Here is a 24,256-nt window from a genome sequence, read left to right on the forward strand (position 1 = left end):
TGAACACCTATTTGTGACCTGGCTGTTGACTTGTTCTATTCAGTAACCAGCATGTTGATTCGTTGCCAAGAGGCTTCGCTACTAGCCAGCGAGGCCCTTCCGTAGTGTACAGCAGACGTAGTGAGGAGGGCAGTGGGCTACACACATAGACATCCAACACTATGTCTATGGTTATACCTCAGCTCTGGAACCAGGAAGTTGATGAGTGTGTCCTACAGCAGATATGGGAGATGACCATGTTTTTATTCATCAGTCTGTCTGATGGACAGACACTGCACCACTCTCTGACATTTACAGTGTGTCATGCTAATGGTCGTGCATGCATACAAATTAGCCCATAGGCCTGGATGGGCGCAGGGGACTTATTCACACATCCAGATCCATAGAGAGCCATACAAATAAGTATGAGACACACATACAGACACTGACCATGAAGACACAAAATCTAATCCATACTGTACGTAACCCTCTCCATTACATGTGCTCTGTGTCTGTGTCTGTGTCTGTGTCTGTGTCTGTGTGTGTGTGTGTGTGTGTGTGTGTGTGTGTGTGTGCGCCTACATCATCGCCTCAGTGTGTGACTGATTGAGACGTGTTTGTGCTTCTATTAAACCAAGGCCAGCCCAGAGGCTGTTGCTCCATCAAGCCACCCACTCCCACCACACACACAGCGGCAGTGGTTTGATTCAGACCAGATCAATTCCTGTTAGTGTGCCGCGCCAAACGCCACAGGTATCAATCTCCCTGGAAACGAGAGAAACGAGATGAAAGCCCTTCTACCAATCAGCTCTCAGGGGTGAAGCTAGGCTGACCAAGGCCTTGTTCTAGTACTAAAACACGCACCCTTCCTTCCTACCTTACTGCCTTCCTTCAAGTGAATTCCAGCAAAATCACTGATTTGATGTAAAGCAAGGATTCCATTACATATCTTTCACCAATCCAGTCATGTCAGATCAGTGGTTACTTCACGGAAGGAAGGAGGATGCACTATACTGAACAGAAATATACAGTGCATTCTGAAAGTATTCCGACACCTTTCCTTTTTACACATTTTGTTATGTTACAGCCTTATTCTAAAATGGATTGAATGAATTTTTTTCCTCATCAATCTACACACAATACCCCATAATGACAAAGCGAAAACAGTTTTCATTTTATTTGTATTAGAAATTTAAAACAGGAATACCTTATTTACATAAGTATTCAGACCCTTTGCTATAAAACTTGAAATTGAGCTCAGGTGCAACCTGTTTCCATGGATCATCCTTGAGATGTTTCTACAACTTTGAGTCCATCTGTGGTCAATTCTATTGATTGGACAGGCACACACCTGTCTATATAAGGTCCCACAGTTGACAGTGCATGCAGCAAAAACCAAGCCATGAGGTGGAAGGAATTGTCATAAGAGCTTGTGTTGGGCACAGGTCTGGGGAAGGGTACCAAAAAATGTCTGCAGCATTGAAGGTCCCCAAGAACACAGTGGACTCAATCATTCTAAAATGGAAGAAGTATGGAACCACCAAGACTCTTCCTAGAGCTGGCTGCCCAGCCAAACTGAGCAATCGGGGGAGAACAGAGCTCCAGAGTTCCTCTGTGGAGATGGTGGAACCTTCCAGAAGGATAACCATTTCTGCAGCACTCCACCTATCAGGCCTTTATGGTTGAGTGGCCCAGACAGATCCCAGAAATGTTCCACGAAAAACGTATTTCTCAAACATTTTGTTCACAAATTTGTTTACATCCTTGTTAGTGAGAATGTATCCTTTGACAAGACAATCCACCACCTGACAGGTGTAGGATATCAAGAAGCTGATTAAACAGCATGATCATTACATCACTAAAAATGTGCAGTTTTATCACACAACATAATGCCACAGATGTCTCAAGTTTTGAGGGAGTGTGCAATTGGCATGCTGACTGCAGGAATGTGCACAAGAGCAGTTGCCAGAGAATTTAATATACATTTCTCTACCATAAGCTGCCTCCAATGTCATTTTAGAGAATTTGGCAGTACGTCCAATTGGCCTCACAACCGCAGACCATGTGTAATCACACCAACCCAGGACCTCCACATCTGGCTTCTTCACCTGCGGGATAATCTGAGACCAGCCACCCAGACAGCTGATGAATCTGTGGGTTTGCATAACCGAAGAATTTCTGCACAAACTATCAGAAACGGTCTCAGGGAAGCTCATCTGCGTGCTCATCATCCTCACCAGGGTCTTGACCTGACTGCAGTTCAGCGTTGTAACTGACTTCAGTGGGCAAAGGCTCACCTTCGATGGCCACTGGCATGCTGGAGAAGTGTCCTCTTCACAGATGAATACCGGTTTCAACTGTACCGGTCAGATGGCAGACAGCGCGTACGGCATTGTGTGGGTGAGCAGTTTGCTGATGTCAACGTTGTGAACAGAGTGCTCCATGGTGGCAGTGAGGTTATGGTATGGACAGGCATAAGCTGCGGACAACGAACACATGTGTATTTATTGATGGCAATTTGAATGCACAGAGATACTGTGACGAGATCCTGAGGCCCGGTGTCGTGCCATTCATCCGTCGCCTTCACCTCAAGTTTCAGCATGTCGCAAGGATCTGAACACAATTCCTGGAAGCTGAAAATGTCTCAGTTCCTTCATGGCCTGCTTACTCAGACATGTCACCCATTGAGCATGTATGAGATGCTCTGGATCGACGTGTACGACAGCGTGTTTGAGTCCCCGCCAATATCCAGCAACTTCGCACAGCCATTGATGAGGAGTGGGACAACATTCCACAGCCCACAATCATCATCCTGATCAACTCTATTCGCAGCGGGGTCACACCAGATGCTGACTGGTTTTCTGATCTCTGCCCCTACTTTTTGTTTAAGGTATCTGTGACTAATAGATGTTCCTGTTTTCCCAGTCATGTGAAATCAAAAGATTAGGCCCTAATTTATTTATTTCAATTGACTGATTTCCTTACATGAACGGTAACCCATGTTGCGTGAATGTTGCGTTTATGTTTTTGTTCAGTAAACATTTCTACCTTACAGCGTGTCTGAGGCTGCCCTCTCCTGGTGACTAAATGCTACTACAGTAATGGACCCCAGAGTGATGCAGTAGAACATGGTTTTCCAATCCAAGAATAACAATACGACGGTACGGTACCCCAGACCCAAAATTGCGAAAATGGTCCTCACCCTCCACATCCCCCTTGATTACCCCTGGTCTCATCCTTCCTCCCTGATCCAAAATGGTCCTCATCCTTCACATCCCCCTTGATTCCCCCTGGTCCCATCCTTCCTCCCTGATCCAAAATGGTCCTCACCCTCCACATCCCCCTTGATTACTCCTGGTCTCATCCTTCCTCCCTGATCCAAAATGGTCCTCACCCTCCACATCCCCCTTGATTCCCCCTGGTCCCATCCTTCCTCCCTGATCCAAAATGGTCCTCACCCTCCACATCCCCGTTGATTACTCCTGGTCCCATCCACCCTCCCTGATCCAAAATGGTCCTCACCCTCCACATCCCCCTTGATTCCCCCTTGTCCCATCCACCCTCCCTGATCCAAAATGGTCCTCACCCTCCACATCCCCCTTGATTCCCCCTGGTCCCATCCTTCCTCCCTGATCCAAAATGGTCCTCACCCTCCACATCCCCCTTGATTACTCCTGGTCCCATCCACCCTCCCTGATCCAAAATGGTCCTCACCCTCCACATCCCCCTTGATTACCCCTGGTCTCATCCTTCCTCCCTGATCCAAAATGGTCCTCACCCTCCACATCCCCCTTGATTACCCCTGGTCCCATCCACCCTCCCTGATCCAAAATGGTCCTCACCCTCCACATCCCCCTTGATTACCCCTGGTCTCATCCTTCCTCCCTGATCCAAAATGGTCCTCACCCTCCACATCCCCCTTGATTACCCCTGGTCTCATCCTTCCTCACTGATCCAAAATGGTCCTCACCCTCCACATCCCCCTTGATTCCCCCTGGTCCCATCCACCCTCCCTGATCCAAAATGGTGCTCACCTTTCTGACTCTGCTCAGGGTGCCATTACTGCGTCGCTCCTCGTCTGATAGGTGACCGCTGCCAAAGCTCTCCATGGAATGAGAGTGGGATGAGATGGTCTGGCAGAGCTCCTAAAACCAGTGACTTGGTTTTATCACCACAAGCATCAGCAATGATTCCAAAGACAACACAAGGATCTATAAGATAAAGATGAAGATAGTAACAACATAACACACCTCAAAGGAGTAGTCTCTGTCCCGACACATCTTCATCTCATTCAGCAGCTTGGAGAGCTCCCCTGTCACAGCATCATCTGGGGAGGAGGAGGAGGGGGAAAGGAGATTGGGGAGAGGGAGGAGTAGAGGGAGCGAAGGAGAGACGAAGGAGAGACAAGGAGAGAGAGAGAGAGAGAGAGAGAGAGAGAGAGAGAGAGAGAGAGAGAGAGAGAGAAGATGGGGGAGAGAGAGGGGAGATAGAGGAGATGGGAGAGAGGGGGAGATATGGGGAGATATGGGGAGAGAGGGGGAGATATGGGGAGATATGGGGAGAGAGGGGGAGATATGGGGAGAGGAGATTGTGGATAGTCAAAGGAAGGGGGCAAAAAAATACAAAATCTGTTTTCAACAATCCTAGTTAATTGTGACATGTAAGGCTGTTAAAGAATGGAGAGGTGAGAAAGAGAGCTGGAGTCAAAAGAGAAGAAGCTTCTTTCTCCATCACTCACTCTCTTTCAATCTACTTTTCTCTGTGGCCTCTTTCTCCATCACTCTCTCTCTTTCAATCTACTTTTCTACTTTCAGAATCAATATCTAGCTTCTGCCACTGTGGCACACACACATCTTGGAGTGACCTGCTCACCGATGGTATTTCCTTCAGTGAAAACAGCTAGAGACAGAGTACTACAGTACATAACGATGATGGATCAAACTGGGATTGTTTCTACTGAACAAATTAACTAAAAGAGAGCAGACCTGGCCAAATACACATGTTAACACCTTAATATGTTCCTTTCTGAAGTAGTTCCTCCGGTCTGGCCTTCACAGACCTGAAAGCACCACTCTCTCCCTCTCTCCTCCTTTCTCCACCACACCCTCTCTCCCTCCCTCTCTCCTCCTTTCTCCACAACACCCTCTCTCCCTCCCTCTCTCCTCCTTTCTCCACCACACCCTCTCTCCCTCCCTCTCTCCTCCTTTCTCCACAACACCCTCTCTCCCTCCCTCTCTCCTCCTTTCTCCACAACACCCTCTCTCCCTCCCTCTCTCCTCCTTTCTCCACAACACCCTCTCTCCCTCCCTCTCTCCTCCTTTCTCCACCACACCCTCTCTCCCTCCCACTCTCCTCCTTTCTCCACAACACCCTCTCTCCCTCCCTCTCTCCTCCTTTCTCCACAACACCCTCTCTCCATCCTCCACAACACCCTCTCTCCCTCCCTCTCTCTCTCCTCCTTTCTCCACAACACCCTCTCTCCCTCCCTCTCTCCTCCTCCACCACACCCCCTCTCTCTCCCTCCCTCTCTCTCTCTCCTCCTTTCTCCACAACACCCTCTCTCCCTCCCTCTCTCCTCCTTTCTCCACCATTCCCTCTCACCTTACAATAAAGTGTGTCGAGGTGTTTAAACACGGTGTGTGTTCAGGCGTGCACGAGCTGTGCCGAATGTGTATTTTCTGCTCCCTCCCTCCCTCCCTCCCTCCCTAAAGATAATTAAAGGGGAGTGCTGACTGGTGGTGATTGAGAAGAGAGAGAAAGAGAGAGAGAGAGCAGCGGGAATTGTATGAGAGATACCATTGCACTGCTCCAACTCAGCCACTAGGGGCAGTGTTGGATAAGGGAAAACACTATTGAAGTTGACTGAGGTAGTACAGGGTCATACCAATAGGCAGTGCTCACCATGTTTGAAAATATCCGTCTGGTTCTGTGTGTACAGTATAGCGTGTGTAGTAGATACAGTGCCTTCGGGAATGTATTCACACCCCTTGACTTTGTCCACATTTTGTTACGTTACAGCCTTATTATTTTTCCCCTCAACAATCTACACACAATACCCCAGAAATGTTTTGCTAATTTATTAAGAATAAAAAACTGAAATATCACATTTACATAAGTATTCAGACCCTTTACTCTGTACTCTGTTGAAGTACCTTTGTCAGCGATTATAGCCTTGAGTCTTCTTGGGTATGACGCTACAAGCTTGGCATACCTGGATTTGGGGAGTTTCTCCCATTCTTCTGTGCAGATCCTCTCAAGCTCTATCAGGTTGGATGGTGAGCGACACTACACAGCTATTTTCAGGTCTCTCCAGAGATGTTCGATCGGGTTCAAGTCCGGGCTCTGGCTAGGCCACTCAAGGACATTTAAGAGACTTGTCCAGAAGCCACTCCCGCGTTATCCTGTTGGAAGGTGAACCTTCACCCCAGTCTGAGGTCCTGAGCGCTCTGGGGCAGGTTTTCATCAAGGACTCTCTGTACTTTGCTCCATTCATCTTTGCCTCCATCCTGACTAGTCTCCCAGTCCTTGCTGCTGAAAAACATCCACACAGTATGATGCTGCCACCACCATGCTTCACCGTAGGGATGGTGCCAGGTTTCCTCCAGACGTGATGCTTGGCATTCAGGCCAAAGAGTTCAATCTTGGTTTCATAAGACCAGAGAATCTTGTTTCTCATGGTCTGAGAGTCATTTAAATGCCTTTTGGCAAACTCCAAGCGGGCCGTCATGTGCCTTTTACTAAGGAGTGGCTTCCGTCTAGCCATTGTACCATAAAGGCCTGATTGGTGGAGTGCTGCAGAGATGGTTGTCCTTCTGGAAGGTTCTCCCATCTCCACAGAGGAACTATGGAGCTCTGTCAGTGACCATCGGGTTCTTGGTCACCTCCCTGACCAAGGCCCTTCTCCCCCGATTGCTTAGTTAGGCCGGGCAGCCAGCACTAGGAAGAATCTTGGTGGTTCCAAACTTCTTCCATTTAAGAATGATGGAGGATAAGGTATTTCTGTTTTTTATATTTAATAAATTTGCCAAAATTTCTAATTTCTGTTTTCACTTTGTCATTATGGGGTATTGTGTGAGGATTATTTATTTATTTAATCCATTTTAGAATAAGGACATAACGTAACCAAATGTGGAAAAAGCCAAGGGGTCTGAATACTTTCCGACGGCACTGTATGTGTATAGTGTGTGTGTGCGCGCGCAAGTTTGTGTGTGCGTGTGTGTGTGTGTACTTACTTTTGTGCCTGAGGGAGGGGGAGGCGGAGAGAGAGGGGATAGAAGTGCGAGGTGTGGGGACAGGACACTGGCGAATAGGTTCCTCCATCAACACACACTTATTGTCCATCATCTCCTCCATCATATATTCTGGTGAGAGAGGAGAGAGAGAAAACGGAGAGAGGGAGACCGAGAGAGAGACGGAGAGAGACGGAGAGAGAGACAGAGAGAGACGGAGAGAGAGCGTGGTGATGTGATTGCAGGGTTCAAATGGTTGCAGACATAGAGCAGGGAACCATTTTATTGTACTGATAATGAACCACATACAGAAACACACACACAGCAACACACACAAGGCGTATGGAATGGGAGTGTGAAGCAGGAGGAAACTATGTGCTCGCTAACACAGACACAGCAGGCTTATTGAGTTTAGTCACAAGCCTGGCTGTGTGTTAGTATGAAAGATCCAACTAAGGTCAGAGGTACTGTAACACACAGGGAGTGTGTGTGTGTGTGTGTGTGTGTGTGTGTGTGTGTGTGTGTGTGTGTGTGTGTGTGTGTGTGTGTGTGTGTGTGTGTGTGTGTGTGTGTGTGTGTGGTGTAAAAAGGTGAAGAAAGGTGTTAGAGATCAAATCAGGCATAAGATATTCATACATAACTTTTAAATATATGGATTGAATCATTTAAATACATGAATAATGATGACTGAATACTATTGCGTTTAAATGGGTTAAATTCATCGCGGAATGAAATCCCACTTTCTCTCCCTCTGACTCTCTATCTTTGACAGGAAATGGGAGGCAGCTGATCCATTCACTCTCTCCCAGCTGTGTCCTGAATTTGCTTTCTATCACAATCTCTGCATTTCTCTTCTCCTCCCCTCCCTCTGTCTGTCTGTCTTTCTCCCTCTCGTCCCCACTATTATTTTCTCTCCCTCTCCTTCTCTCCCCCTAACTACCTCTCCCTCCTCTCTCATTCCTGACCCTGAATTAACCCCTCTGTTTCCATCTCTCTTCTCTCTCATCCATCTTTATCGTTTCCTCTAAATCATCTAGAACCTGTCTGTCTGTCTGTCTGTCTGTCTGTCTGTCTGTCTGTCTGTCTGTCTGTCTGTCTGTCTGTCTGTCTGTCTGTCTGTCTGTCTGTCTGTCTGTCTGTCTGTCTGTCTGTCTGTCGGTCGGTCGTCCTGAAAAGACAGAGAGCCAGACGGACAGAGAGCCAGACGGACAGAGAGCCAGACGGACAGAGAGCGGCTGTCCGTCTGGCTCTCTGTCTGTATGGCTCTCTGTCTGTATGGCTCGCTGTCTGTATGGCTCGCTGTCTGAATGGCTCGCTGTCTGTATGGCTCGCTGTCTGTATGGCTCTCTGTCTGTATGGCTCTCTGTCTGTATGGCTCTCTGTCTGTATGGCTCTCTGTCTGTATGGCTCTCTGTCTGTATGGCTCTCTGTCTGTCTCTCTGTCTGTGATTAGAGAGACAGTGAGCACAACAGCAGACTGCAGGGCTTCTACTAGCACCACTGATTGTAGCTTCAATATGTCAGGTCAAGACTGTCGGGTCTTCTCTGGTGTCTAGTCAATCCCAGTCTACAGCTGTGATTGAAGGGATACTGCGAGATTCGGGGCATTGTTCTACTCCCCCAGAGTCAGATGAACTCGTGGATACCATGTTTGTGTCTCTGCGTGCAGTATGACTGAAGCATATGCGCAGGTCAGCGTTTTTCGTCACGAATCTTGTTCTGGAGGCAGTACTGCAGTGTGGTCACTAGCTGGCCACAAAGTCAGCAAATCAGATTTGAAAGCTAACCTTAACCACACTGCTAACCCTAATGCCTAACCTTAAATGAAGACCAAAAAGCACATTTTTGTTTTCATAAATTTTTCTAATTTTGACTTTGCAGCTGGCCCATCTAGTGGAAATCGCTCGGTTCTGCCTCCATACACCAGCATAGCTGTAGTCTTCCAGTCATTTTGCTAACACTAGTTAGCATTGGCTCATAACACTAGCTCTAACTTCCTTCATACTGGACGCAGAGACAAACAAATGGTATCCACAAGTTCATCTGACTCTGGGTAAATAGAATAACAATTACATGTGCATGTGTGTGGGTAACGCACCCTAACCAGAAGCGGTGCTCCTAGTGGCTGGGGACTTTAATGCAGGCAAACTTAAATCAGTTTTACAAAAATTTTACCAGCATGTCACATGTGCAACCAGAGAAAAAAAGTCCTAGACTACCTTTACTCCACACACAGAGATGCATACAATCTCTACCACGCCCTCCATTTGGAAAATCTGACCATAATTCTATCCTCCTGATTCCTGCTTACAAGCAAAAACTAAAGCAGGAAGTACCAGTGACTCGCTCAATACGGAAGAAGTCAGATGGCACGGATGCTACACTACAGGACTGTTTTGCTAGCACAAACTGGAATATGTTCCGGGATTCATCCAATGGCATTGAGGAGTATACCACCTCAGTCATTGGCTTCATCAATAAGTGCATCGATGACGTCGTCCCCACAATGACTGTACGTACATATCCCAACCAGAAGCCATGGATTACAGGCAACATCCCCATTGAGCTAAAGGCTAGAGCTGCCGCTTTCAAGGCGCGGGAGACTAATCCGTACACTTATAAGAAAACCCGCTATGCCCTAAGACGAACCATCAAACAAGCAAAGCGTCAATATAGGATTAAGATTGAATCCTACTACACCGGTTCTGATGCTCGTCGGATGTGGCAGGGCTTAAAAACTATTACGGACTACAAAGGGAAACCAAGACGTAAGCTGCAGACGAGCTAAATGCCTTTTATGCTCGCTTCGAGGCAAGCAACACTGAAGCATGCACGAGAGCACCAGCTGTTATGGATGACTGTGTGATAACACTCTCGGCAGTCGATGTGAACAAAACCTTTAAACAGGTCAACATTCACAAAGATGCTGGGCCAGACGGATTACCAGGACGTGTACCCAAAGCATGCGTGGACCAACTGTCAAGTGTCTTCACTGACATTTTCAACCTCTCCCTGACCGAGTCTGTAATACCTACATGTTTCAAGCAGACGACCATAGTCCCTGTGCCCAAGGAAGCGAAGGTAACCTGCCTAAATGATTACCGCCCCGTAGCACTCACGTTGGTAGCCATGAAGTGCTTTGAAAGGCTGGTCATGGCTCACAACAGCATCCTCCCGGACACACTAGACCCACTCCAATTCACATACCGCCCCAACCGATCCACAGATGACGCAATCTCAATCGCACTCCACACTGCCCTTTCTCACCTGGACAAAAGGAACACCTACGTGAGAATGCTGTTCATTGACTACAGCTCAGCGTTCAACACCATAGATCCCACGAAGCTCATCACTAAGCTAAGGATTCTGGGACTAAACACCTCCCACTGCAAATGGATGCTGGACTTCTGGACGGGCCGCCCCCAGGTGGTAATAGTAGGCAACAACACGTCTGCCACGCTGATCCATAACACTGGGGCCCTTCAGGGGTGTGTACTTAGTCCCCTCCTGTATTCCCTGTTCACCCATGACTGCGTGGTCAAACACGACTCCAACACCATCATTAAGTTTGCTGACAACACAACAGTGGTAGGCCTGATCACCGACAACAATGAGACGGCCTATAGGGAGGAGGTCAGAGACCTGGCAGTGTGGTGCCAGAACAACAACCTCTCCCTCAATGTGAGCAAGACAAAGGAGAGAATCGTGGACTACGGGGCTGTAGTGGAGCGGGTAAAGAGTTTGTGTGTCCACATCACCAACGAACTATCATGGTCCAAACATTCCAAGACAGTCGTAAAGAGGGCATGACAAAACCTATTCCCAGTCAGGAGACTGAAAAGATTGGGCATGGGTCCCCAGATCCTCAAAAGGTTCTACAGCTGCACCATCGAGGGCATTCTGACCGGTTGCATCACCGCCTGGTATGGCAACTGCTCAGCATCTGACCGTAAGGCGCTACAGAGGGTAGTGCGAACGGCCCGGTACATCACTGGGGCCAAGCTTCCTGCCATCCAGGACCTATACAATAGGCGGTGTCAGAGGAAAACCTATAAAATTGTCAGAGACTCCAGTCACCCAAGTTATAGAATGTTATCTTTGCTACCGCACGGCAAGCGGTACCGGAGTGCCAAGTATAGGACCAAAAAGATCCTCAACAGCTTCTACCCCCCAAGCCATAAGACTGCTGAACAATTAATAAAATCGCCACTGGACAATTTACATTGACCCCTCCCTTTTGTACACTGCTGCTACTCGCTGTTTATTATCTATGCATAGTCACTTTGCACCCATCTGCATGTACGTATTACTTCAACTAGCCTGTACCCCTGCACACTGACTCGGTACCGGTGCCCCCTGTATATAGCCTCGTTATTGTTATTCTTATTGTGTTACTTTGTATTTTAGTCTATTTGGCAAATATGTTCTTAACTCTTCTTGAACTGCACTGTTGGTTAAGGGCTTGTAAGTAAGCATTTCACGGTAAAGTCTACACTTGTTGTATTCGGAGCATGTGACAAATAACGTTTGACTTGAAAAGGACATCTAAGACATCCAAATTCACATCCACAAACCCAAAACCACTCACCCCTACAGAACATCCCAAAGTCTTTCTAGTGGCTTAGTCATAACTGCAGATAACCACGCCACTCAACTCAATGAGTTAACCCGTGAACTAATTACCCTACACTACCAACTCAGGACTAGTGACAACAGTGCATCGTTCTCTGAGAGCAGAAGACAATGGCTGAAGCATTAGGTTGTGTAAGAGAATTCCCCCCCCCCCCCCTCCCCCCCTGTGTATAGGAAGAGCAACACAGAGGGCTCACATTGTTCCTGTTCCCTATTGGACAAATAAACTTCCTGGAATGACTTGTATCAATCTGCACACATCCGGACACTACACCGCCCGGTACTCTAAACAACCACGTACACAGTCACGATGAGGGAGAGAGAGAGCAGTGTGTGCACAGATGCTCACGCGTGTGTGTGTAAATGCGTGTGTGTGTTAATGCGTGTTTGTGTTAATGCATGTGTATGTTAATGCATGTGTGTGTTAATGCATGTGTATGTTAATGTGTGTGTGTGTTAATGTGTGTGTATGTTAATGCATGTGTGTTAATGCAAGTGTGTGTTAATGCGTGTGTGTGTGTTAATGCGTGTGTGTGTTAATGCATGTGTATGTTAATGTGTGTGTGTGTGTTAATGTGTGTGTATGTTCATGCGTGTGCGTGTTAATGCGTGTGTATGTTAATGTGTGTGTGTGTTAATGCGTGTGTGTTTTATTGTGTGTGTGTGTTAATGCGTGTTAATGTGTGTGTGTGTGTGTTAATGCATGTGTGTATGTTAATGCATGTGTGTGTTAATGCATGTGTGTATGTTAATGTGTGGTACCTTGCATGAGTGCAGTGATTTGCTGGGACTTCTGTGCGGGGTGTTCTCTGAGGATCTCTAGAGCTGTTCTTCCCTGGCAGTCTGTGATGTTGGCATCAATACCTGCAACAGACAGACAGAAGACCGAAACCATGGGTCAGACAGGCACCCAGCCGACACCACCCCACACTCACACACACACACACACACAAATCTAGCCTCCTGCACACACTCCCTTAACAAGTAAATCTATATACACATTTTAAAGGGGAAGCACTGTAAAGTGTTGCGTGTAGGAGGACAAAGATCCTAAATAGACTCACTTGGAGAAATTTACACGGAAAACATCCATACTGTATCTCTGTCTGACAATTTACTGACAGAGGAAGCTAGCTGTGTCCATCCTGTATCTCTCTCACACTCACACACTGATGGATAGAAGAGAAGGTTGGGTGGATGACAGGGGTCAGACAGTAAACCGGTACAGGCCTGTCACTCATCTCAATAAGCCCCCTGAACAAAAACAATATGGCCGTCCGGGGTTCCTCACAGGAAGTGCAACAAGACAACAGAGGAAACAGGAAGCGATTGAGGAAAATAAGGGGGAGAGGGGTGGGAGGTAGGACAAAGACCACACTCTCTCTCTCTCTCCATATCCTCTACTGTTCTCTCTCTCCCTCCATATCTTCTCTCTCTCTCTCTCTCTCTCTACATATCATCTGCTGTCCCCCTCTCGCTCTCTACATATCATTTACTGTCTCTGTCCCCCCCCCTCTCTCCATATCATCTACTCTCTCTCTCTCCATATCATCTACTGTCTCTGTCCCCCCTCTCTCTCTCCATATCATCTACTCTCTCTCTCTACATATCATCTACTGTCTCTCTCTCTCTCCATATCATCGACTGTCTCTCTCTCTCTCCATATCATCTACTGTCTCTGTCCCCCCCTCTCTCTCTCTCCATATCATCTACTCTCTCTCTCTCTCTCCATATCTACTGTCTCTCTACATATCATCTACTGTCTCTCTCTCTCTCCATATCATCTACTGTCTCTCTCTCTCTCCATATCATCTACTGTCTCTGTCCCCCCTCTCTCTCTCCATATCTACTTTCTCTCTCTCTCTCCATATCATCTACTGTCTCTCTACATATCATCTACTGTCTCTCTCTACATATCATCTACTGTCTCTGTCCCCCCCTCTCTCTCTCCATATCATCTACTGTCTCTCTCCATATCATCTACTCTCTCTCTCTCTCTACATATCATATACTGTCTCTCTCTCTCCATATCATCTACTCTCTCTCTCTCTCTACATATCATATACTGTCTCTCTCGCTCCATATGATCTACTGTCCCCCTCTCTCTCGCTCCATATAATCTACTGTCTCTTTCTCTCCCTCTCTCTCGCCATATAATCTACTGTCCCTCTCTCTCTCTCTCCATATCATATACTGTCCCCCTCTCTCCATATGATCTATTGTCCCCCTCTCTCTCTCTCTCCATATACAGTGGGGCAAAAAAGTATTTAGTCAGCCACCAATTGTGCAAGTTCTCCCACTTAAAAAGATGAGAGAGGCCTGTAATTTTCATCATAGGTACACTTCAACTATGACAGACAAAACGAGAAAAAAAAATCCAGAAAATCACATTGTAGGATTTTTTATGAATTCATTTGCAAATTATGGTGGAAAATAAGTATTTGGTCACCTACAAACAAGCAAAATTTCTGGCTCTCACAGAGCTGTAACTTCTTCTTTAAGAGGCTCCTCTGTCCTCCACTCGTTACCTGTATTAATGGCACCTGTTTGAACTTGTTATCAGTATAAAAGACACCTGTCCACAACCTCAAACAGTCACACTCCAAACTCCACTATGGCCAAGACCAAAGAGCTGTCAAAGGACACCAGAAACAAAATTGTAGACCTGCACCAGGCTGGGAAGACTGAATCTGCAATAGGTAAGCAACTTGGTTTGAAGAAATCAACTGTGAGAGCAATTATTAGGAAATGGAAGACATACAAGACCACTGATAATCTCCCTCGATCTGGGGCTCCACACAAGATCACACCCCGTGGGGTCAAAATGATCACAAGAACGGTGAGCAAAAATCCCAGAACCACACGGGGGACCTAGTGAATGACCTGCAGAGAGCTGGGACCAAAGTAACAAAGCCTACCATCAGTAACACACTACGCTGCCAGGGACTCAAATCCTGCAGTGCCAGACGTGTCCCCCTGCTTAAGCCAGTACATGTCCAGGCCCGTCTGAAGTTTGCTAGAGAGCATTTGGATGATCCAGAAGAAGATTGGGAGAATGTCATATGGTCAGATGAAACCAAAATAGAACTTTTTGGTAAAAACTCAACTCTTCGTGTTTGGAGGACAAAGAATGCTGAGTTGCATCCAAAGAACACCATACCTACTGTGAAGCATGGGGGTGGAAACATCATGCTTTGGGGCTGTTTTTCTGCAAAGGGACCAGGACGACTGATCTGTGTAAAAGACAGAATGAATGGGGCCATGTATCGTGAGATTTTGAGTGAAAACCTCCTTCCATCAGCAAGGGCATTGAAGATGAAACGTGGCTGGGTCTTTCAGCATGACAATGATCCCAAACACACCGCCCGGGCAACGAAGGAGTGGCTTCGTATGAAGCATTTCAAGGTCCTGGAGTGGCCTAGCCAGTCTCCAGATCTCAACCCCATAGAAAATCTTTGGAGGGAGTTGAAAGTCCGTGTTGCCCAGCAACAGCCCCAAAACATCACTGCTCAAGAGGAGATCTGCATGGAGGAATGGGCCAAAATACCAGCAACAGTGTGTGAAAACCTTGTGAAGATTTACAGAAAACGTTTGACCTCTGTCATTGCCAACAAAGGGTATATAACAAAGTATTGAGATAAACTTTTGTTAATGACCAAATACTTATTTTCCACCATAATTTGCAAATAAATTCATTAAAAATCCTACAATGTGATTTTCTGGATTTTTTCCCCTCATTTTGTCTGTCATAGTTGAAGTGTACCTATGATGAAAATTACAGGCCTCTCTCATCTTTTTAAGTGGGAGAACTTACACAATTGGTGGCTGACTAAATACTTTTCCCCCCCACTGTAATCTACTGTCCCTCTCTCTCTCTCCATATCATATACTGTCCCCTTCTCTCCCTCTCTCCATATCATCTATTGTCCCCCTCTCTCTCTCTCCATATCATATACTGTCTCTCTCTCTCTCCATATCTACTGTCTCTCTCTCTCTCCATATCATCTACTGTCTCTCTCTCTCTCCATATCATCTACTGTCTCTCTCTCTCTCCATATCATCTACTGTCTCTCTCTCTCTCCATATCATCTACTGTCTCTCTCTGTCCATATCACCTACTCTCTCTCCCTATCATCTACTCTCTCTCCCTATCATCTACTCTCTCTCCCTATCACCTACTCTTTCTCTCTCTCCATATCATCCACTGTCCCCTTCTCTCTACATATCATCCACTGTCCCCTTCTCTCTACATATCATCTACTGTCCCCTTCTCTCTCCATATCATCTACTGTCCCCTTCTCTCTCCATATCATCTACTGTCCCCTTCTCTCTCCATATCATCTACTGTCCCCTTCTCTCTCCATATCATCTACTGTCCCCTTCTCTCTCCATATCATCTACTGTCCCCTTCTCTCTCCATATCATCTACTGTCCCCTTCTCTCTCCATATCATCTACTGTCCCCTTCTCTCTCCATATCATCTACTGTCCCCTTCTCTCTACATATCAACTACTGTCCCCTTCTCTCTCCATATCATCTACTGTCCCCTTCTCTCTCCATATCATCTACTGTCCCCTTCTCTCTCCATATCATCTACTGTCCCCTTCTCTCTACATATCAACTACTGTCTCTCTCTCCATATCATCTACTGTCCCCTTCTCTCTACATATCAACTACTGTCTCTCTCTCCATATCATATACTGTCCCCTTCTCTCTACATATCATCTACTGTCCCCTTCTCTCTCCATATCATCTACTGTCCCCTTCTCTCTACATATCAACTACTGTCTCTCTCTCCATATCATATACTGTCCCCTTCTCTCTCCATATCATCTACTGTCCCCTTCTCTCTACATATCAACTACTGTCTCTCTCTCCATATCATCTACTGTCCCCTTCTCTCTACATATCATCTACTGTCCCCTTCTCTCTCCATATCATCTACTGTCCCCTTCTCTCTACATATCAACTACTGTCTCTCTCTCCATATCATCTACTGTCCCCTTCTCTCTACATATCAACTACTGTCTCTCTCTCCATATCATCTACTGTTCCCTTCTCTCTCCATATCAACTACTGTATCTCTCTCCATATCATATACTGTCCCCTTCTCTCTCCATATCATCTACTGTCTATATTATAGCCTCAAGGACTTTTTAAAAACGGCTTACTGTAACACATGAACTGTGTGATATTTGGTGGAGCCAACATGGAGGCACGAGACAGTACACATGGGCCCAAGTGAGAGAGAACACCATCTCTCTGGCCAGGTTAGATAGGTTTTACTGTTTTGAGCATCAATCTCAGGTCTGTAAATCAAGTGTGATAACCTCAGTGGGTTTTTGTGATCATTGTTTAGTAACAGAGGTGGTGTACATTAATGCTGTAAAACCCACAAGTGCATACTGGCATTTTAATATCACTTTATTGAGTGATGGTCACTTCAGGAAATGTTTTAGTTTTTCTGGGAGAGATTGAGGTCTGAAAGGCCATTTTTGTATCCCTCCAAAGTGGTGGGATATAGGGAAAATCAAGGTTCAACAATTCTGTAATCAATACACAATGAATGTCACCACAGACATCACCAGATCAATGAACACCCCAGAGTTTGAAATAGTGGATGTCCTGACGTTAGTTGAGACCACAGGAGATCGAGGTCATACTCAGGCCCTCAAGATAAAAAAAAGCCGCATTGGCAGACCTGCTGGATATCAGAGCACAGGGGGCATTGGCAGACTTTTTAAAGTATTTTTGGGCTATGTTGGGAGAGGATTGGCTAGCAGGACTTAACGATAGTTTGACCGGAGGGTTACTACTGATAAGCTGCAGAAGGGCTGTCCTCACCCTACTGCCAAAAAAGGGTGACCTTATGGAGGTGAAGAACTGGAGGCCGGTGGCCTTATTGTGCACTGATTATAAGATCCTGTCCAAGGCTTTGTCCACCAGGCTGAGGGAGGTGATGGGGCAAATCATACCATACCAATCCTGCTGTGTTCCCGGCAGGCAGATAGGGGATAACAGTTCCCTGATTCTGGATGTTGTGGACGTCTCTAGGGCTGTTGGGTTGGATGCTGGTCTAATTTCAATTGATCAGGAAAAGGCATTTGACCGAGTTGAACATCAATACTTATGACGCATCTTTGTGGAATTTGGTTTCAGCTCTGGTTTTACTGCCATGATCACGGTGATATATGGTGACATTGAAAGTGTATTGAAAGTTAACGGTGGCTTGAGTGCTCCTATTAAAGTGTGTAGAGGTATTAGGCAGGGGTGTTCGTTGTCTGGAATGTTATATGCCATCACTATAGAGCCACTACTAAATAGCATTAGAAGTTGCATTGAAGGGGTGTACAGTACCTTTCAGAGGACATTCCTCCTATTTGTCTCTCAGCCTATGCTGATGATGTAGTTATTTTAGTGAAAAATCTAGCGGAGGTGGATAGTTTGAGTCTAATGGTTGATCGGTTTAGGGGAATAACCTCTGCAAAGGTAAATTGGCAATTATTGTAGATTTGTTGGGGGATAAATATCATTGGGTTCCACAAAGTGTTTTGTATTTGTCAAAAGAGGAGGGGGACAAGGTCTTGTTCATTTTGCTAGTAGGGCCTCTGCTTTCCGGTTCCAGTTTATTCAAAAGTTGCGTTATGGGCCGAAAAATGTGGTTTGGAGAGGGGTGGCAGGTCTTGTATTACAGCAGGTAGGGGGATTAGCTTTAAAGAAGGCTTTATTTTTGGTTGATAGTAGCCAGATCTCTAGGGAGGGAGTACCTCCGTTTTACAGAGGCCTTTGTAGGTTTTGGAGTATAATGAAGGTGTCCAGAAGAACTACAGTGGAGTCAGTGCATTGGCTGCTGGAGGAACCTCTGGTGTTTGGGGCAAGACTGGATTGTACAACTGCAGCTGTTCCACATTTCTCCAAGATTCTGGTGAAGGGCAAAATCATCACCCTAAAACAGTTAATGGACATGGCTGGGCCCACATTAATGGATGGAGGACGGGGGGCTGAACATCTGGGGGTGAGGTCAGAAAGGACTGTGGGACAACTGCTGGGAAGCTGCAGGAAGGCTCTGTCAGCAGAAGAGGGGATTATCCTCAACAGTCACAAGGAAAAGGTACAAGATGGAAACGTCCCATTTCCAAGACCAGGGATTACACCCAATATCCCAGAGTCAGAAAGAAATGTGTTATTACTGGATTTGAGAGGGTTGGAAGAGGTGGGTTTGGATGAGGTGAATGGGAAGGATTTATATAGGGGGTGTGTCAAGGTTTTGAATAAAGATGAAGTGAAAAATTGAAAAGACACTTCTTGGAGGGTAAAACTGGGCCTTGGTGACAAGGTAAAGCCAGCATGGAGAGCATTGTACAAGCCAGCGTTACAAAAGGGTACTGGTGATACGTAATGGAAGGTTGTGCATGACATCAACGCAGTTAATGCTTTTGTTTCTGTCATTCATTCAGATGGATGTCCTTTTTTTAATATAAGAGAAGCAATTTGTCATTGTTTTATGGAGTGTGAGAGGATAACGCCTCTATTTGAAATAATATAGTATTTTTTTTTACAGCTGTAGGGGAGATTTTCAATATCACCGTTTTTATTTTGGGGTTTCAATATGGTAAGCAACAGAAAAGAAAATGTCAACTGTTAAATGTTATTTTGGGACAAGCTAAGATGTCAGTTTGTCTGAGTAGGAAACATAAAATAGACACGGGATTTTGGCAGGATATAAGATGTGTTTTAGGGATTAGTCAAAGCCAGAATAAAAGTGGATTTTGAGTTCTTCTCAGCTGTATAAGATCTCCCATTGTTTGAGGAGAAGTGGGCTTACGAAGGTGTGGTTTGTTTAGTGGAGGGGAAATAACTTTTTGTTGATGAAATGCTTTTTTATTTGTATTTATTAGTTTTTTGTGTTTATTTAAGAATGACATTTGTTGTTTAATTTCTGAAAAGGCACATTTGTGTTACTACTTGAGTATAAAATAAAGGTTTTATAAAATCTCTAAAATCTTCTCTCCATATCATCTACTGTCTCTCTCTCTCCATATCATCTACTGTCTCTCTCTCTCCATATCATCTACTGTCTCTCTCTCTCCATATCATCTACTGTCTCTCTCTCTCCATATCATCTACTGTCTCTCTCTCTCCATATCATCTACTGTCTCTCTCTCTCCATATCATCTACTGTCTCTCTCTCTCCATATCATCTACTGTCTCTCGCTCTCCATATCATCTACTGTCTCTCACTCTCCATATCATCTACTGTCTCTCGCTCTCCATATCATCTACTGTCTCTCTCTCTCCATATCATCTACTGTCTCTCTCTCTCCATATCATCTACTGTCTCTCACTCTCCATATCATCTACTGTCTCTCTCTCTCCATATCATCTACTGTCTCTCACTCTCCATATCATCTACTGTCTCTCTCTCTCCATATCATCTACTGTCTCTCTCTCTCCATATCATCTACTGTCTCTCTCTCTCCATATCATCTACTGTCTCTCTCTCTCCATATCATCTACTGTCTCTCGCTCTCCATATCATCTACTGTCTCTCACTCTCCATATCATCTACTGTCTCTCTCTCTCCATATCATCTACTGTCTCTCTCTGTCCATATCATCTACTGTCTCTCGCTCTCCATATCATCTACTGTCTCTCTCTCTCCATATCATCTACTGTCTCTCTCTCTCCATATCATCTACTGTCTCTCTCTGTCCATATCATCTACTGTCTCTCTCTCTCCATATCATCTACTGTCTCTCTCTGTCCATATCATCTACTGTCTCTCTCTCTCCATATCATCTACTGTCTCTCTCTGTCCATATCATCTACTGTCTCTCTCTGTCCATATCATCTACTGTCTCTCTCTGTCCATATCATCTACTGTCTCTCTCTCTCCATATCATCTACTGTCTCTCTCTCTCCATATCATCTACTGTCTCTCTCTCTCCATATCATCTACTGTCTCTCTCTCTCCATATCATCTACTGTCTCTCTCTCTCCATATCATCTACTGTCTCTCTCTGTCCATATCATCTACTGTCTCTCTCTCTCCATATCATCTACTGTCTCTCTCTCTCCATATCATCTACTGTCTCTCTCTCTCCATATCATCTACTGTCTCTCTCTCTCCATATCATCTACTGTCTCTCTCTCTCCATATCATCTACTGTCTCTCTCTCTCCATATCATCTACTGTCTCTCGCTCTCCATATCATCTACTGTCTCTCGCTCTCCATATCATCTACTGTCTCTCTCTCTCCATATCATCTACTGTCTCTCTCTCTCCATATCATCTACTGTCTCTCTCTCTCCATATCATCTACTGTCTCTCGCTCTCCATATCATCTACTGTCTCTCGCTCTCCATATCATCTACTGTCTCTCTCTCTCCATATCATCTACTGTCTCTCTCTCTCCATATCATCTACTGTCTCTCTCTCTCCATATCATCTACTGTCTCTCGCTCTCCATATCATCTACTGTCTCTCTCTCTCCATATCATCTACTGTCTCTCTCTCTCCATATCATCTACTGTCTCTCTCTCTCCATATCATCTACTGTCTCTCTCTCTCCATATCATCTACTGTCTCTCTCTCTCCATATCATCTACTGTCTCTCTCTCTCCATATCATCTACTGTCTCTCTCTCTCCATATCATCTACTGTCTCTCTCTCTCCATATCATCTACTGTCTCTCGCTCTCCATATCATCTACTGTCTCTCTCTCTCCATATCATCTACTGTCTCTCTCTCTCCATATCATCTACTGTCTCTCGCTCTCCATATCATCTACTGTCTCTCGCTCTCCATATCATCTACTGTCTCTCGCTCTCCATATCATCTACTGTCTCTCGCTCTCCATATCATCTACTGTCTCTCGCTCTCCATATCATCTACTGTCTCTCGCTCTCCATATCATCTACTGTCTCTCTCTCTCCATATCATCTACTGTCTCTCTCTCTCCATATCATCTACTGTCACTCTCTCACAGCCGTATATATTCCCCCCCAAGCAGACACATCGATGGCCCTGAACGAACTTTATCTGACTCTTTGTAAACTGGAAACCACACACCCTGAGGCTGCATTCATCGTAGCTGGGGATTTTAACAAGGCTAATCTAAAAACAAAACTCCCTAAATTCTATCAGCATATCGATTGTGCTACCAGGGCTGGAAAAACACTAGACCATTGTTATACTAATTTCCGCGACGCTTATAAGGCCCTCCCCCGCCCCCCTTTCGGAAAAGCTGACCACGACTCCATTTTGTTGATTCCAGCCTACAAACAGAAACTCAAACAACAAGCTCCCGCGCTCAGGTCTGTTCAACGCTGGTCCGACCAATCTGAATCCACGCTTCAAGACTGCTTCGATCACGCGGATTGGAATATGTTCCGCATCGCGTCCAACAACAATATTGACGAATATGCTGATTCGGTGAGCGAGTTCATTAGGAAGTGCATTGACGATGTCGTACCCACAGCAACGATAAAAACATTCCCAAACCAGAAACCGTGGATTGACGGCAGCATTCGCGTGAAACTGAAAGCGCGAACCACTGCTTTTAACCAGGGCAAGGTGACCGGAAGCATGACCGAATACAAACAGTGTAGCTATTCTCTCCGCAAGGCAATCAAACAGGCTAAGTCTCAGTACAGAGACAAAATCGAGTCGCAATTCAACAGCTCAGACACAAGAGGTATGTGGCAGGGTCTACAGTCAATCACGGATTACAAAAAGAAAACCAGCCCCGTCGCGGACCAGGATGTCTTGCTCCCAGACAGGCTAAACAACTTTTTTGCCCGCTTTGAGGACAATACAGTGCCACTGACACGGCCCCCTACCAAAACCTGCGGGCTCTCCTTCACTGCAGCCGAGGTGAGTAAAACATTTAAACGTGTTAACCCTCGCAAGGCTGCAGGCCCAGACGGCATTCCCAGCCGCGTCCTCAGAGCATGCGCAGACCAGCTGGCTGGTGTGTTTACGGACATATTCAATCAATCCTTATCCCAGTCTGCTGTTCCCACATGCTTCAAGAGGGCCACCATTGTTCCTGTTCCCAAGAAAGCTAAGGTAACTGAGCTAAACGACTACCGCCCCGTAGCACTCACTTCCGTCATCATGAAGTGCTTTGAGAGACTAGTCAAGGACCATATCACCTCCACCCTACCGGACACCCTAGACCCACTCCAATTTGCTTACCGACCCAATAGGTCCACAGACGACGCAATCGCAACCACACTGCACACTGCCCTAACCCATCTGGACAAGAGGAATACCCATGTGAGAATGCTGTTCATCGATTACAGCTCAGCATTTAACACCATAGTACCCTCCAAACTCGTCATCAAGCTCGAGACCCTGGGTCTCGACCCCGCCCTGTGCAACTGGGTCCTGGACTTCCTGACGGGCCGCCCCCAGGTGGTGAGGGTAGGTAACAACATCTCCACCCCGCTGATCCTCAACACTGGGGCCCCACAAGGGTGCGTTCTGAGCCCTCTCCTGTACTCCCTGTTCACCCACGACTGCGTGGCCATGCACGCCTCCAACTCAATCATCAAGTTTGCGGATGACACTACAGTGGTAGGCTTGATTACCAACAACGACGAGACGGCCTACAGGGAGGAGGTGAGGGCCCTCGGAGTGTGGTGTCAGGAAAATAACCTCACACTCAACGTCAACAAAACAAAGGAGATGATTGTGGACTTCAGGAAACAGCAGAGGGAGCACCCCCCTATCCACATCGACGGGTCAGTAGTGGAGAAGGTGGAAAGTTTTAAGTTCCTCGGTGTACACATCACGGACAAACTGAATTGGTCCACCCACACAGACAGCGTTGTGAAGAAGGCGCAGCAGCGCCTCTTCAACCTCAGGAGGCTGAAGAAATTCGGCTTGTCACCAAAAGCACTCACAAACTTCTACAGATGCACAATCGAGAGCATCCTGTCGGGCTGTATCACCGCCTGGTACGGCAACTGCTCCGCCCACAACCGTAAGGCTCTCCAGAGGGTAGTGAGGTCTGCAGAACGCATCACCAGGGGCAAACTACCTGCCCTCCAGGACACCTACACCACCCGATGTCACAGGAAGGCCATAAAGATCATCAAGGACAACAACCACCCAAGCCACTGCCTGTTCACCCCGCTATCATCCAGAAGGCGAGGTCAGTACAGGTGCATCAAAGCAGGGACCGAGAGACTGAAAAACAGCTTCTATCTCAAGGCCATCAGACTGTTAAACAGCCACCACTAACATTTAGCGGCCGCTGCCAACATACTGACTCAACTCCAGCCACTTTAAAAATGGGAATTGATGGAAATTATGTAAAAATGTACCACTAGCCACTTTAAACAATGCCACTTAATACAATGTTTACATACCCTACATTACCCATCTCATATGTATATACTGTACTCTA

The 24,256-nt window shown here is 46.2% G+C and overlaps 1 protein-coding gene across 6 annotated transcripts in view; it reads right to left on the minus strand.

Annotated features, from left to right (window-relative positions):
• LOC139533827 (ankyrin repeat and sterile alpha motif domain-containing protein 1B-like) overlaps positions 1-24,256 on the minus strand; it is a 330,155-nt gene that overhangs the window by 190,971 nt on the left and 114,928 nt on the right. For all 6 annotated transcript variants that reach the window (XM_071332244.1, XM_071332241.1, XM_071332242.1 and 3 more), the window contains exons 7-10: positions 12,603-12,704; positions 7,212-7,340; positions 4,230-4,306; positions 4,014-4,124 (exon numbers count right to left, since the gene is read on the minus strand). In XM_071332244.1, the coding sequence (XP_071188345.1) occupies positions 4,014-4,124; positions 4,230-4,306; positions 7,212-7,340; positions 12,603-12,704 (419 nt within the window). The remainder of the gene's footprint in view (positions 1-4,013; positions 4,125-4,229; positions 4,307-7,211; positions 7,341-12,602; positions 12,705-24,256) is intronic.

Source organism: Salvelinus alpinus, chromosome 11, assembly GCF_045679555.1.
Source record: "Salvelinus alpinus chromosome 11, SLU_Salpinus.1, whole genome shotgun sequence".
Classification (NCBI taxonomy): domain Eukaryota; kingdom Metazoa; phylum Chordata; class Actinopteri; order Salmoniformes; family Salmonidae; genus Salvelinus; species Salvelinus alpinus.